Below are 14,020 nucleotides of genomic sequence, written 5' to 3'. Positions count from 1 at the left end.
AGCAAACTCTGCATAACTGAGACATGTCTGAAAGAAGTCTTCATTGGGGCCTGGGCCGGATAGAGAAGGCGAAAATGGACAACTCCGATCAGAGAACATGTCACCTGTGAGACACTGAATATACCGTATTTTTCGCCATATAAGACGCACTTTTTCTTTCCCTAAACTGGGGGGGAAAAGTTGGTGCGTCTTATACGGCGATTACACACCTATCGGGGCAGTCCCTGCGGCCATCAACGGCCGGTACCCGCGGCTAATACAGGACATCACCGATCGCGGTGATGCCCTGTATTAACCCTTCAGACGCGGCGATCAAAGCTGACCGCCGCGTCTGAAGCGAAAGTGACACTAACCCGGCTGCTCAGTCGGGCTGTTCGGGACTGCAGCGGTGAAATCGCGGCATCCTGAACAGCTTACAGGACACCGGGAGGGACCTTACCTGCCTCCTCGGTGTCTACTCCGTGCCGGGATCCCCTGCATGGCCGGCGCTCTCCTTCGATGTCATCACGTTGTAGCAACGTAGCGATGTGATGACGGCGACGGAGAGCGTGGATCCCGGGGAAGAAGACGTCCGGAGCGTCGGGGACACCACGGGGACGCGGCGACAGCGATGGAGCGACATCCAGGGCAGCGGTGACGGATCCGGAGCGGCGGGGACACGTGAGTATTACCTCCTATACCAGAGGTCTTCAACCTGCGGACCTCCAGATTTTGCAAAACTACAACTCCCAGCATGCCCGGACAGCCAACGGCTGTCCGAGCATGCTGGGAGATGTAGTTTTGCAACATGTGGAGGTCCGCAGGTTAATGATCACTGTTGGGTTCAGAATCTTTTTTTTTCTAGATTTTGCACCTTTAAAATTGGGTGCGTCTTATATGCCGGTGCGTCCTATAGGGCGAAAAAAAAAGTAAAATGTTTATTTTGTCTTTGACTGCATCTGAACAGTGCTGTAGTCACCACAGAAAGATGATGTCTAGCAACCAACATATCATTAGTATTCCTCAGGTCATGCTAGGAGCTGTAGTTTCACACACTACACTTTAGTATAGTGTGTTTTACCCTGACCTGACAATAGGTATATTTTATTATCAAGGTAGTAACATTTTTCCACTCCATGCTATGTTGCTTCCAACATCCAGCACAGTAATATCTACTCAATGCTGTTCTGTATTGCTCAACTTAGAGAGAACAGTAACTGCCACAATCTCTAATTACAAAGGCCTAGAGCAGTGTTTTACAACCAGAGTTCCTCCAGCTATTGCAAAACTACAACTCCCAGCCGTTGGCTATCTGGGCATGCTGGGAGTTGTAGTTTTGCAACAGCTGGAGGCACCCTGGTTGGGAAACACTGGTCTAAAGTCAACATTGCCAACAATATATCTGAAAGTTACGGGCAGGCTATGCCTGGGGGGCCAAAGTTGAACTTTTGCACCAGAGCCCAAGAGCTCTTAACTATGCTCCTGCTGCAGCTTACTGATTCCATTTCGTAGCATCCATAAGGAATTCAGAAAATAGAGGCAAATTTAAGACATTTGGGGGAGATTTATCAAAACCAGTGCAGAGTAAAAGTTGACAAGTTGCCCATAGCAACCAATCAGATCGCTTCTTTCATTTTTCAGAGGCCTTTTTTTTTATTTTTTTTTATTAAAGAAGCAATCTGATTGGTTGCTATGGGCAACTTGTCAACTTTTACTCTGCACAGGTTTGATAAATCTCCCCAATTACCTTTCTTTAACAAACCCAGTAGTTTTCTTATATATTTAGGTACCTAAGTTGATGATTGCAATTATCAACTATTTATGCCCTGGAGCCAAGTACGTACATGCCATTCAGACAACTAAAGTGGCTGTCATGGTGCCCCAGGAGATCCTGTTCCAGGTTATTTGGTGATACAATGATGCTATAGAAGGATGTGGAAAATGTACTTTACTCAGGAAAAATGGGTAGTGTCAAGCAACACCACCAGAGGGATCTGTTTGTTTTTTCACTATCGAGCGAGGTTTCCATACAGGTTTTTTTTCGGATGTTTTTTTATTTTATTAAACTGCCATTGCAGTCCTTAAGCCAAAGTCATAAATGGATCCATAAGGGAGAAGTATAAATCATTCCTTTATATTTCCCATTCCTTTTGAATACACTTCTGCCTTTGGATGAAAAACTGCAGTGGCAATTTAAAAAAAAAATCGCCAGAAAAAAACCTGTGTGGAAACCTAGCCTCACTCCGATACAGAGTCTCTACCACCTGACCCCGAGCCCAATGTACACCACTGTCTGCCTCCTTCTGTTATTGAAAATGATTTATAATAATTTGCTCCACAGCCCGGAGCACTGATTTTGCGAGTCTATGCAGAGTACCCCTTTTAATCCGCAGCTTTACCATATTACTCTCCTGCTAGTGGTAGGATTAACAGGATTGTGTGATTACAGCTAAAAATGTAATTGAGAAGACTATGGAACGCAGACTTTTCTCAGTTTATATTTATATACCTATTGAGTGTATCAAGTTTCCAGCCAGATTAAGTTCTTTAAGACTCTGCAGTGTATCCAATCCCTTGAAGAAAAAAAAACAAAACAGAAGATGTAAATTCTAGCAGCTGATAAATGAAAAAATCATGTAGGGAACACATGTTCTTTGCTCATATTATATAATGTTATAAAAAGTGATTTATATTCTTAATTTTTTGTTTTCTTATTAGATTCATATTTAGTGTTGGACAGTGACCTTTAAACTACAGACAACTTCTCACTGAATTTTTTTAAATTTTCATTTGCTTCCAAGTTGAAAAATTAAGCAACTTCCAAAATAATGTTCATCAAAACTTTTGTACCATTTTGATCCAGCAGTATGTAAGTACTTTACATAAATGGCTGTCCTGCTGAATGTGACAAATATATCCATCACAGCACTGTTCTTGGCTCTAAAGGTGCTATTTCTGCATTCTAGTTATCAGGGAGGGCAGATCACCCAGGCCCCTGTAGATAGGAGGCAAAGTAGACACAAGGCAGTTTTCACAGTCTGTGGACACGTGTAGAGAGAAAGCACAACTACCAGTACAAGATATGCAAGGGTAGAAGGAGAAATCTCCAACCGCAGAATCAGAACCAATGTCAGCACAAGGGTGATGACATCCTTCATTGACTGTATAAGATATTGCAGGAATGAAGCTGCCCTAATGTAAGACAGTGTCCAGAATGTATTACTAAGAGGGACAGGTCTACATGGGGAAAAGTCAAAAACTTGGAGCAGGTTGCAAACTGCATTCTAGGGGCTCTGCAAATACACAAAACAATTATTGCAGCCTGAAACTTGGGCACAATTCTTAATCCAAGGTAATCACTAACATATGTGAAAACCTTTTTACAATGATAAAGCTGTCCATAGCCTTTTAAAGCAGCACTGGTAGGCAGCGGACAGTAGAAAATGTTTAAAAGGAATTATCTGTCAAAGCAAATCTTCACGTTCACACTAAATAGTTTCTGACCAACCCTCCAATCCTGTTGATGCTTGTGCCATGCCTGACTGAGCTGCCGGGATGCTTTTACTTTCACTTTCAGATGCAGCGATCAACTTTGATCGTCGCATCTAAAGAGTTAATGCCGGACATCTGCCAGAACGGCGATGTCCGGCATTAGCCACGGGTCCTGGTTGCTGATAGCAGCCGGGACCGTGAGGGTATGATGCGAGCTCAGCTTCTGAGCTCGCTTCATAACCTTCCCATGCCGCAGCGACGGGTATACCATACTAATTTTGGTGCATGTACCGGTAGTTATATATTTTTTAAGTAGTAAAATAAAGAAAACCTATATAAATTGGGTATCATTGTAACCATATGGACCTACAGAATAAATATATGGTATAATTTTTACTGAAAAGTGCACTGCGTAGAATCAGAAGCAACCAATATTTACAAAATGGTGTTTTTTTTCCCAATTTTGCCCCACAAATATTTTTTTCTGGGTTTGCTGTAAATTTTGTGGTGAAATAATTGATGTCATTACAAAGTTCAATTAGTGGTGCAAAAAATAAGCCTTCATATGAATCTGTATGGAAAAACCTGTGGTCCCTTAATGGGTTAAGCTTGAGAATCAGGCCTTGTAACCTGTTTGAGGAGTTGCCTTGTGAACTCACCTCTATTACTTCAATTTCATTATCATTTAGCCACAATACTTCCAATTTCTCTAGGTTTTCCAAACCCTCAATAGTAGTAATGCTGTTATGATAAAGGAATAATTTTTTCAAATGGTGGCAGACTTGAAGTCCTTCGATTCTCTATAAAATAAAATGAATAAAAACAAGATGCCTCATATAATTATATTGACATCTTAAAACACAAAGGGGATAATTTATCATTCTTTGTGCCAACACAGAATGGCAACATTGCAAAAAAGTTTTGTGCAAGCTCCACTTTGACTCTAGGCTGGAGGGGATTGATAAATTCCCCCCAAATTAATTTTGTTTTCTGTGGTTATGACATTGCTTTGATGACACATAAAAATATTGCTAAAAATAATACTTACTAGCAGTTAATGCTGTAAGTTCCACTTCAGTAGATTGCTACATGTCACTGCTTTCCTGGGTTGGAAAAAATAGTGAATTTCCCTCAAGCGTACTAATAGGTTAAATGGCTTTTTATGCAGTGGAAATTTTTCTGCTGCAGATCTAACCTCAAATTTGCAGTACTACACCACAGATCTTGGTGGTAATATCTGCAGAAAACATTTGTAACAAATCCACCACAGAATGAGCAAGAAGCAATTTCCATGCAGAAGACCACAGCATGAGGTTTGTCAAATCTGATCCCCATACCTACTACTGTAATAAGATGTAGACTTGACATTTTTAAAGGGTGTTTTTTTTTAAAGGTTTTAATCAGGTGGCATATCAAGGAGCGGCTTTACATATTCCTTTTCCTGGTCATTAAATGACGTGTATCTGACATTTTCAGCAGTTTTACATTTAGAGTCGGTGGAGACTAGCTGCTATGATGTCTCCTGCACACACACAGAAGAAGAAATTCTGTCCTATACCTCTATAGAACACACCCTCATAAGAAGGAGACTTGCTGCTAAGAACTGTCCCATACACGGCACACACAGAAGAAAAGAACATTCTGCTATACAGTGGGGCAAACAAGTATTTAGTCAGCCACCAATTGTGCAAGTTCTCCCACTTAAAAAGATGGGAGAGGCCTGTAATTTTCATCATAGATATAGCTCAACTATGAGAGACAAAAAGAGAAAAAAAATCCATAAAAATGCAAAGATTTTTTAAAGAATTTATTTGCAAATTATGGTGGAAAATAAGTATTTGGTCACCTACAAACAAGCAAGATTTCTGGCTCTCACAGACCTGTAACTTCTTTAAGAGTCTCCTCTGTCCTCCACTTGTTACCTGTATTAATGGCTCTGTTTGAACTTGTTATCAGTATAAAATACACCTGTCCACAGCCTCAAACAGTCACACTCCAAACTCCACTATGGCCAAGACCAAAAAGCTGTCAAAGGACACCAGAAACAAAATTGTAGACCTGCACCAGGCTGGGAAGACAGCATCTGCAATAGGCAAGCAGCTTGGTGTGAAGAAATCAACTGTGGGAGAAATTATTAGAAAATGGAAGACATAAAAGACCACTGATAATCTCCCTCGATCTGGGGCTCCACGCAAGATCTCACCCCTTGGTATCAAAATGATCACAGTGAGCAAAATCTAAGAACCATACAGGGGGACCTAGTGAATGACCTGCAGAGAGCTGGGACCAAAGTAACAAAGGCTACCATCAGTAACACACTACGCTGCCAGGGACTCAAACCATCCAGTGCCAGACGTGTCCCCCTGCTTAAACCAGTACATTTCCGGACCCATCTGGAGTTTGCTAGAGAGCATTTGGATGATCCAGAAGAGGATTGGGAGAATGTCATAAGGTCAGATGAGACCAAAGTTGAACTTTTGGTAAAAACTCAACTTGTCGTGTTTGGAGGAGAAAGAATGCTGAGTTGCATCCAAAGAACATCATACCTACTGTGAAGCATGGGGGTGGAAACATCATGCTTTGGGGCTGTTTTTCTGCTAGGGACCAGGAAGAATGATCCGTGTAAAGGGCAACGAAGGAGTGGCTTCGTAAGAAGCATTTCAAGGTCCTGGAGTGGCCTAGCCAGTCTCCAGATCTCAACCCCATAGAAAACCTTTGGAGGGAGTTGAAAGTCCATGTTGCCCAGCGACAGCCCCAAAACATCACTGCTCTAGAGGAGATCTGCATGGAGGAATGGGCCAAAATACCAGCAACAGTGTGTGAAAATCTTGTGAAGACTTACAGAAAATGTTTGACCTCTGTCAACAAAGGGAATATAACAAAGTATGGAGATTAACTTTTGTTATTGAGCAAATACTTATTTTCCACCATAATTTGCAAATAAATTATTTGAAAATCAGACAATGTGATTTTATGGATTTTTTTTTCTCATTATGTCTCTCATAGTTGAGGTATGCCTATGATGGAAATTACAGGCCTCTCTCATCTTTTTAAGTGGGAAAACTTGCACAATTGGTAGCTTTTTGCCCCAATGTATCTCTATAGCACACCCTCATTAGCAGTAGCAGCATGGAGGACATTAAATAGCAGTACTTAGCGGTGTAAGCCATAAATTTAGCAGTGGGAGACATAGATGATTTACTAAAAGCTGCAGTTATGTAAATTCCTGTATTTTTGCCTCCGTCTTTCTTCAGCAATTAAACCCTTTTCCCTTCCACAGACTTCTATAGGCAGAACCTAACCAAATTCATAAGTGAGTTAATAGAGTGTCTGGTCTCAGGAGGCAGGAGGGAAGAAAATAAGTGGCTTACAAGTGAAGAAAGAGGAATTTTTGTAATAAGATTTATAAAAGTTTCCCATATAGAATTATGCAAAGTCTTTGAAAGTATACTACCTAGTTAAACCTAACAAAAATGGTCCCATCATGTAGGAGCATTTTGAAAGTTACAAAAAATTGCACATTAATGTGGACTGACTGTAAGGGGGCAATGAGAATGTCTTGGTCTTGTGCTGCCATTATTGTCATGCTACATCATTGTACTGTATTTTAATGAAAACATGTCTAATGGAAAGAAACTTACTGTTAGCTGACCCTCTGTAATCCACAGTTCTTCAAGTAGCGGGCACGATTCTAGGTTGCAGATACTTTCTATACTCTGTCCGACAATAGTCAAGTTGGTAAGATTTGGAAAATAACAGAGCCCCACCATTTGAGGGTAGCCAGAAAAGAACATTTCAAGCGTTTTGGTTGCTGGTCCATCTTGTCTAATTCTGTCATAATTTACACCATTGCACATGCACTACAAAAGAAAATACTGTTATGAAAATCAAGTACAATTTACTATATACTGTACTTGTATATGTTTTATTAAAAGAATCATCCTGTATTTCCATTGATTGTATCTAAAACATTCTCGGACTAATTTGTCACTTCCTGGACCCCTGAATCCTCACTAAGGCCCATTTCAGATGGCCATAATATGAATACATTTTAAGAACCAAATACAGTATATTACGGCTGCACCATCCTGTCCCTGTAAGGTCTCATTGATCTGAACTTAGATCACAAAAAACCCTAGTGATCTAAGTTTGGTTTAGAAGAACCGCACTGTTTATAGGATTCTGGGTTCACGGCTGCTTGCCGAACAATGATATAAGCTTCAGAGTTCAATTTCAAAGAATTGTGTAACACTCACGTTTCAGAAGACAGGAACACCGGGGATGTGGATCCGCTGAACCTGTGTGGTAGATGACTCAGACCGTACCAGGGAGCGGAGTCTAAGGTGCCACTGGTTTTCACCAGAGCCCGCCGCAAAGCAGGACTTGCTGCGGCAGACGTCACCCAGGTCGCTATCCGTGGCACGGCTCGACCACATAGGCGGCTGAGGAGAGTGGAGGCACAGGAGGGATAAGGTAGCTCATACTCAGCATAGCAGAATGTCAGGGCAGGCGGCACAGTAGTGTAGTCAGGACATAAGATAAGTCATGAATCCCGGCACTCACTGGTCTTCATGCGGTTATACTTTTATTCAAACGCAAGACGCGTTTCGGCTACAGTCGCATTTTTCAATTGCATACATATGTATATGTGTAGTCAGGACATACCAAGAGGACAGTAGGCAGGCGGCAGAGGAGCAAGGTCAGGTCACAGAGCAAAGGATCAGATACAAGTCAAGGAAACTCTCAGGTATGCTTTCACTCAGGCACAAGGCAACAAAGATCAGCCAGGGAAGTGTGGGAGGAGGAATTTAATGAGCCACAGGTGTACTACACTAATGGGCGCACTGGCCCTTTAAATCTTAAAGCTCCGGCGCATGTGCGCCCTAGGGGACGGGGAAATGTGCGCCGGAGCAGAGAGGCAGAGGCGGGGGACCTGGTGAGTGACAGACTGGGATTCGCATGCGGGCGCAACCCGCGATGCGAATCCCAGCCCCGCCGGCAGCAGCAGGTAAAGGGACCATGCTCTCACAGCCAGCATCTGCGACTGGAGGGCATAACGTAACTCATTGTCTTGTAATCTTCAGAAAGCAACAGTGTTTTTCAATTACAAAAAGTTACATTGGACATCAATAAAAACAAGTGTTGTCCAATTACTAGGAAAAGGATACTAATATTCAGATATTCATTTATGTGACCCTTTTATCAAATGAGCTTTACAGGAAGCGCATGAGCAGGATCAGGAAATGTTGCTCTCCAAAGCTATAACCTATTGCGATTTGCAACATTCTTACCAATTAACTAAACATTGCTATGTTGTAGATTCCACAGATGACCACTTGTAGATTTTATTGTGTGCCTGTCGTCAACAAAAACATTTTTAATAATGAAGATAATACCATTATATGTATATTTGTAATATACATTGGTAAAAAAATGTGTATATTTTTGTCCCTACAGCTATTGCATGTGTGTCTCTATGAGGAGTCCAAATACAGGAAGTGAGGGTGGACAAGCAGGGCTCTGTGCACTAAGAAAAAGCAGGACAGTGTGCACAGGCTCTATAACATGCTCCTGGCTCATACATCAGGATGATTGACAAGCCAGGAGTCTGCACAGAGCCCCGCTTGTCCTACCCTCACTTCCTGTATTTGGACTCCTTGTAGACACACACAGACATTAGCTGCAGGGACAGCATTTTTTCACCCAAAAATATACACAATTTTTAATCAACGTATATTACAAATATATATATAACTGTATTATCTACATTATATAAAAAGTTTTTGTTGACGACAGGTACACTTTAACCTTTTCAATGCAAAGAGTGAAAGACACTGAAAATCCACAATAAAATCAAAAAAATTTTAGTTCACACATAGGAATTTTCTCAGTATTGCTAAAGGGGTACTGCAGTCAGAATTCACTTATCCCCTTTCCACAGGAGAGGGGAAAAGTAGCTGATTACTGGGGGTCTGGCTGCAAAATCCTGACCAAATACTAAGTGTGAACATAGCCTGGGGCTGGATTCACACGAAGTGTTTAGGTCAAGATGAAGGACATTAGAAGATCGCAACTGGGTGAGCAGGACATAGTATCCCTGATCTTTGCATCCACAGGACACCTTGATCACTAGAGGGCTCTGTGGGAACTGCATTTTTCCTTTCCAGAAAAGCCTGGACTACGATTATCATATGCACTTTTCTTTACTGCATAGCAGTTACTGACTTTTTACTTTAGGACATGGTTCGAGCACATAGTGCTCGTCTATGCTACAATCAGCCACATAGTGGCAATAAACTGCTTTAATATTGTATACACTACAAAGTAGCTATAAGACTATAATTTTTTTGTCAGGAACAACACCAATACACAGTGGCAACAATTTACTTTATTGGATTGTTTGCGCTACATAATAGCCATAAGACTGTACGATTATTTGTTTAAAGGCATAGTACCAGAATATTGTATGAACAGTAGCAATTATTCATTCATTTTACACTTTTGGACTGCAATATAAAGTTTTTTATACCCCATCTATCTATTATCGATTTTTATATTTTTAATATTTTTTGATGCTCATCTGATTTTTAAGAGGGATACATAAGCGATCCTGTTGCATTTGATATTGATACATTGGTTTATTATTTTACATGTGTTTTCAACACTTCTCAGATAGAGAGAGGAAGTTGCAAGGACACTACGATTCAACTCACTTAACCATAGCACCGTATGATTATCTTTTTAAATTTCGATATTTTAAATGGGTACTTTAATCAACTGGTGCCAGAAAGTTAAACAGATTTGTAAATTACTTCTATTAAAAAATCTTAATCCTTCCAGTACTTATTAGCGGCTTTATACTACAAAGGAAATCATTTTTTGTCACAACCACAGTGCTCTCTGCTGACACTTCTGTCCATGTCAGGGACTGTCTAGAGCAGGAGAAAATCGCGACAGCAAACATATGCAGCTCTGGACAGTTCCTTAAATAGACAGAGTCAGCAGAGAGCACTGTGGTTGTGACAGACAATAAATCCTAAAATAAAATAATTTCCTCTGTAGTATACAGCCGCTAATAAGTACTGGAAGGATTAAGAATTTTTAATAGAAGTAATTTACAAATCTGTTTAACTTCTTGAACCAATTGATTTAAAAAAAAAAAAAAAAATGTTTTGCACCGGAGTACCCACTTTAATGAATAGAATTTGTTAAAGGAGAAAAGCGGCAGAAAACTTTTACCTTCTCCTGTGCCCAGGCTGCAAGAAAAAAAAAAAAAAAAATTTGGCTCACCTTCCTACATTCCCCCATTGCGCCGGTATTGGCGTCCCGTTCCTCCGATGCTGCTCGGGTCCATGCTTCTTAGGCTAGAAACGTCACACTGCGGTCAGCGTGTCGCCGGCCGCAGCAATGTTCTGCCTCGGCCGGTGATAGGCTGAGCGCACTGCCAGGTAAGGAGTCAGCCCGAGCTCCTAACATGACATTGCGCTCAGCCTATCACCAGCCGAGGCTGGACATCGATGTGGCCGGCAATACGCTGACCTCAGTGTGACATTCCAAGAATAAGAAGCAGGAACCCGAGTAGCACCGGAGGAACAGGACACCAATACCGGTGCAGTGGCGGAACGTAGGAAGGTGAGCTAAAGTTTATTTTTTTGTTTTTGCAGCCCGGACACAGGGGAAGGAAAAAGTTTTCTGACGCATTTCTCCTTTAAATATAAATGGTCTAAACTATCATTTATATCTTTCACCTCTTCTCTTTTTCTTCTCACCTTTTTATCTCTCCTCTTTACATATCCTTCTCCAGATATCCCATTTAGAGAGAACCTGAGAACTGAGTCTACCCCCTCTTTTTTTAATGCAGAATAGGCTATCATTAGGGGAGAGTAACACATAGTGTATATGCAGCATATTTCACGCAACATGAAATCCGCTGCGCAGTGGGAAATATGCTGCGTATTCTCCTATGAGCAGACACACAGGGCTACCCAGTGGCAACCCTGTGTGCGCAGTGAGGTTTGGAGGCAAGCCTGTGTGTCACAGTCACAGGGCCCACCTCCAAATCTTACTGCATCCAATGTAGTCCACATTTCCTACAATGCTCCTTGCTTTCACGAGACAGAGAATGTGGAACCTTATCATATTCTATTCTCAGTGGAGTAAGTTCTCTAAATAAATAAATCAGCGACCTAGAACTTCTGTTCTCTAACTCACACTGCAATTTCAGCTTGTCTTCCCTCCCTCCTGTTTTTCCCTGTCTGCAATCACAAGCAAGAGGCAGAGTAGAGCAGTGTGAGACTGCCTCTTATGGAGCACACTTGAATATTTGCAAACTGTATAGTACAGAATGCTGCCAGGAGGGTTATTTAGGTGATGATTCGGTCCTGTAGTTCACATTAAAGGAGAAGCAGGGGCAGCCATGCCCCCTCCATATATCTCTATTGGAGAGCAGTTCGGCAATCTTTGGATCTCCCTTATATAGAGGCAGCATGGCAGCCACAGCTATGGACGGGGTCGTGACGAGCCGCTCCAGCTGAGAGTAGGGGCTCCATACAGGAGATCATGGGGGGTCCCAGCGCTCTGACCCCCCCCCCCCCCCCTTTGCGGATAGGGACTAAGTTTTTATCCATGAGACTACTCCTTTAAGTTTATAACACAGGAGAGACTGACAACCTCTCTACACAGTTTCTGCACTGGAAATCAGACTCAAATAACCCTGGTGACCATAATGGAAGGGTTTATAATGGCAGAAAACCAATTACATAACAAAAAAATTGCTGATGAGTTAACACTATGCATGGTAAATACTTACCAATTCCTTAATTATTTCTTCTGAACTGAAGTCATCAATAGAGACCATCTTCACACCATTAGTGTTTCAGGTGCATCCCAATGCTATGTCTATAAATAAAATAAAAAAACATGATCAGAAACGGAATTCACTGATACCAGAGTCATGTAAGTATTACTTCTCATAAAAAACTATCAGGATACAGATTAGCTGGAAGTCCCACAGACTTGAAAGAATTTCCTTTGCAACGTATTTCTTTTTTCTGCAATGTTTAAAAAGCACCCGTTACCAAATAAACTGTTCCCAACTACCTCAGGCTATGTTCATTAACTACTCCTAACAACTCTCCTACCCTTAAAAACAATTTCAGAGCTTTAAAAAGCTGTGTATCATCCCTTATTTCTTGCTCACATAGTACAAATTCCCAGCAGGAGAAAGTAGGAGTTTTCCAGCTGAGATAACATCACTGTAGCCTGCCGGGGGGACCACTTCCGACCTCATATTGCTGCAGCATTGTGAAGAATAGAAGACCTCAAGCACTGTGCATGTTTCAGTCTGTGTTGCTATCACTGAGGCTCTCCTTCAGCTGCCAGTCTGTGAGAATGTGTGGAGCTTTCACTTTCTGTGCAGCTGACAATCAAGCTCCATGCAGAGAAACATTGGGACTCCTGTCAGGCTCAAACTCACTGTATTAATTGTGCCAGGGAACAGAACAGAGCCATCTAGTGGCTGTTTTTTATATTACATTTTAAACATATTTATGTTGATAATTTTAAAAGCAAGTGAATAGGAAAGTGTCTGCTAATTACAGAAGGAACACTATATTAACCCCTTCAGGACCAAGCCCATTTTGGCCTTAAGGACCAGAGCGTTTTTTGCACATCTGACCACTGTCACTTTAAACATTAATAACTCTGGAATGCTTTTAGTTATCATTCTGATTCCGAGATTGTTTTTTCGTGACATATTCTACTTTAACATGGTGGTAAATTTTTGTGGTAACTTGCATCCTTTCCTTGTGAAAAATCCTAAAATTTGATGAAAAATTTGAAAATTTTGCATTTTTCTAACTTTGAAGCTCTCTGCTTGTAAGGAAAATGTATATTACAAATAAAAAAAATTTGTATTCACATATACAATATGTCTACTTTATGTCTGCATCATAAAAGTGACGAGTTTTTACTTTTGGAAGACACCAAGGGCTTCACAGTTCAGCAACAATTTTCCAATTTTTCACAAAATTTTCAAACTCACTATTTTTCAGGGACCAGTTCAGGTTTGAAGTGGATTTGAAGGGTCTTCATATTAGAAATACCCCACAAAAGACCCCATTATAAAAACTGCACCCCCCAAAGTATTCAAAATGACATTCAGTCATCATTTTAACCCTTTAGGTGTTTCACAGGAATAGAAGCAAAGTGAAGGAGAAAATTCACAATCTTCATTTTTTACACTCGCATGTTCTTGTAGACCCAATTTTTGAATTTTTACAAGCGGTAAAAGGAGAAAATGTATACTTATATTTGTAGCCCGATTTCTCTCGAGTAAGCACATACCTCATATGTCTATGTAAAGTGTTCGGCGGGCGCAGTAGAGGGCTCAGAAGGGAAAGAGTGATAAGGGAATTTTGGAGAGTACGTTTTTCTGAAATGGTTTTTGGGGGGCATGTTGCATTTAGGAAGCCCCTATGGTGCTAGAACAGCAAAAAACCCTCACATGGCATACCATTTTGGAAACTAGACCCCTTGAGGAACATAACAA

At 41.2% G+C, this 14,020-nt stretch overlaps 1 protein-coding gene across 6 annotated transcripts in view; it reads right to left on the bottom strand.

Annotated features, from left to right (window-relative positions):
* LRRC9 (leucine rich repeat containing 9) overlaps positions 1–14,020 on the bottom strand; it is a 223,684-nt gene that overhangs the window by 190,790 nt on the left and 18,874 nt on the right. For 5 of the 6 annotated variants that reach the window (XR_008848684.1, XR_008848686.1, XR_008848687.1 and 2 more), the window contains exons 2-5: positions 12,281–12,369; positions 7,113–7,331; positions 4,131–4,271; positions 2,489–2,552 (exon numbers count right to left, since the gene is read on the bottom strand). Coding sequence is in view for 3 of the 6 variants with exons in the window: in XM_056545291.1 (XP_056401266.1) it covers positions 2,489–2,552; positions 4,131–4,271; positions 7,113–7,331; positions 12,281–12,328 (472 nt within the window). In the remaining 3 variants the exon portion in view is untranslated. The remainder of the gene's footprint in view (positions 1–2,488; positions 2,553–4,130; positions 4,272–7,112; positions 7,332–12,280; positions 12,370–14,020) is intronic. The other variant, XM_056545292.1, reaches the window with a different exon arrangement.

The sequence above is a fragment of the Hyla sarda genome, chromosome 11, assembly GCF_029499605.1.
Source record: "Hyla sarda isolate aHylSar1 chromosome 11, aHylSar1.hap1, whole genome shotgun sequence".
Classification (NCBI taxonomy): domain Eukaryota; kingdom Metazoa; phylum Chordata; class Amphibia; order Anura; family Hylidae; genus Hyla; species Hyla sarda.
The sequence above is the reverse complement of the archived record's forward strand: the minus strand, read 5'-3'. Positions and strand labels throughout refer to the sequence as shown.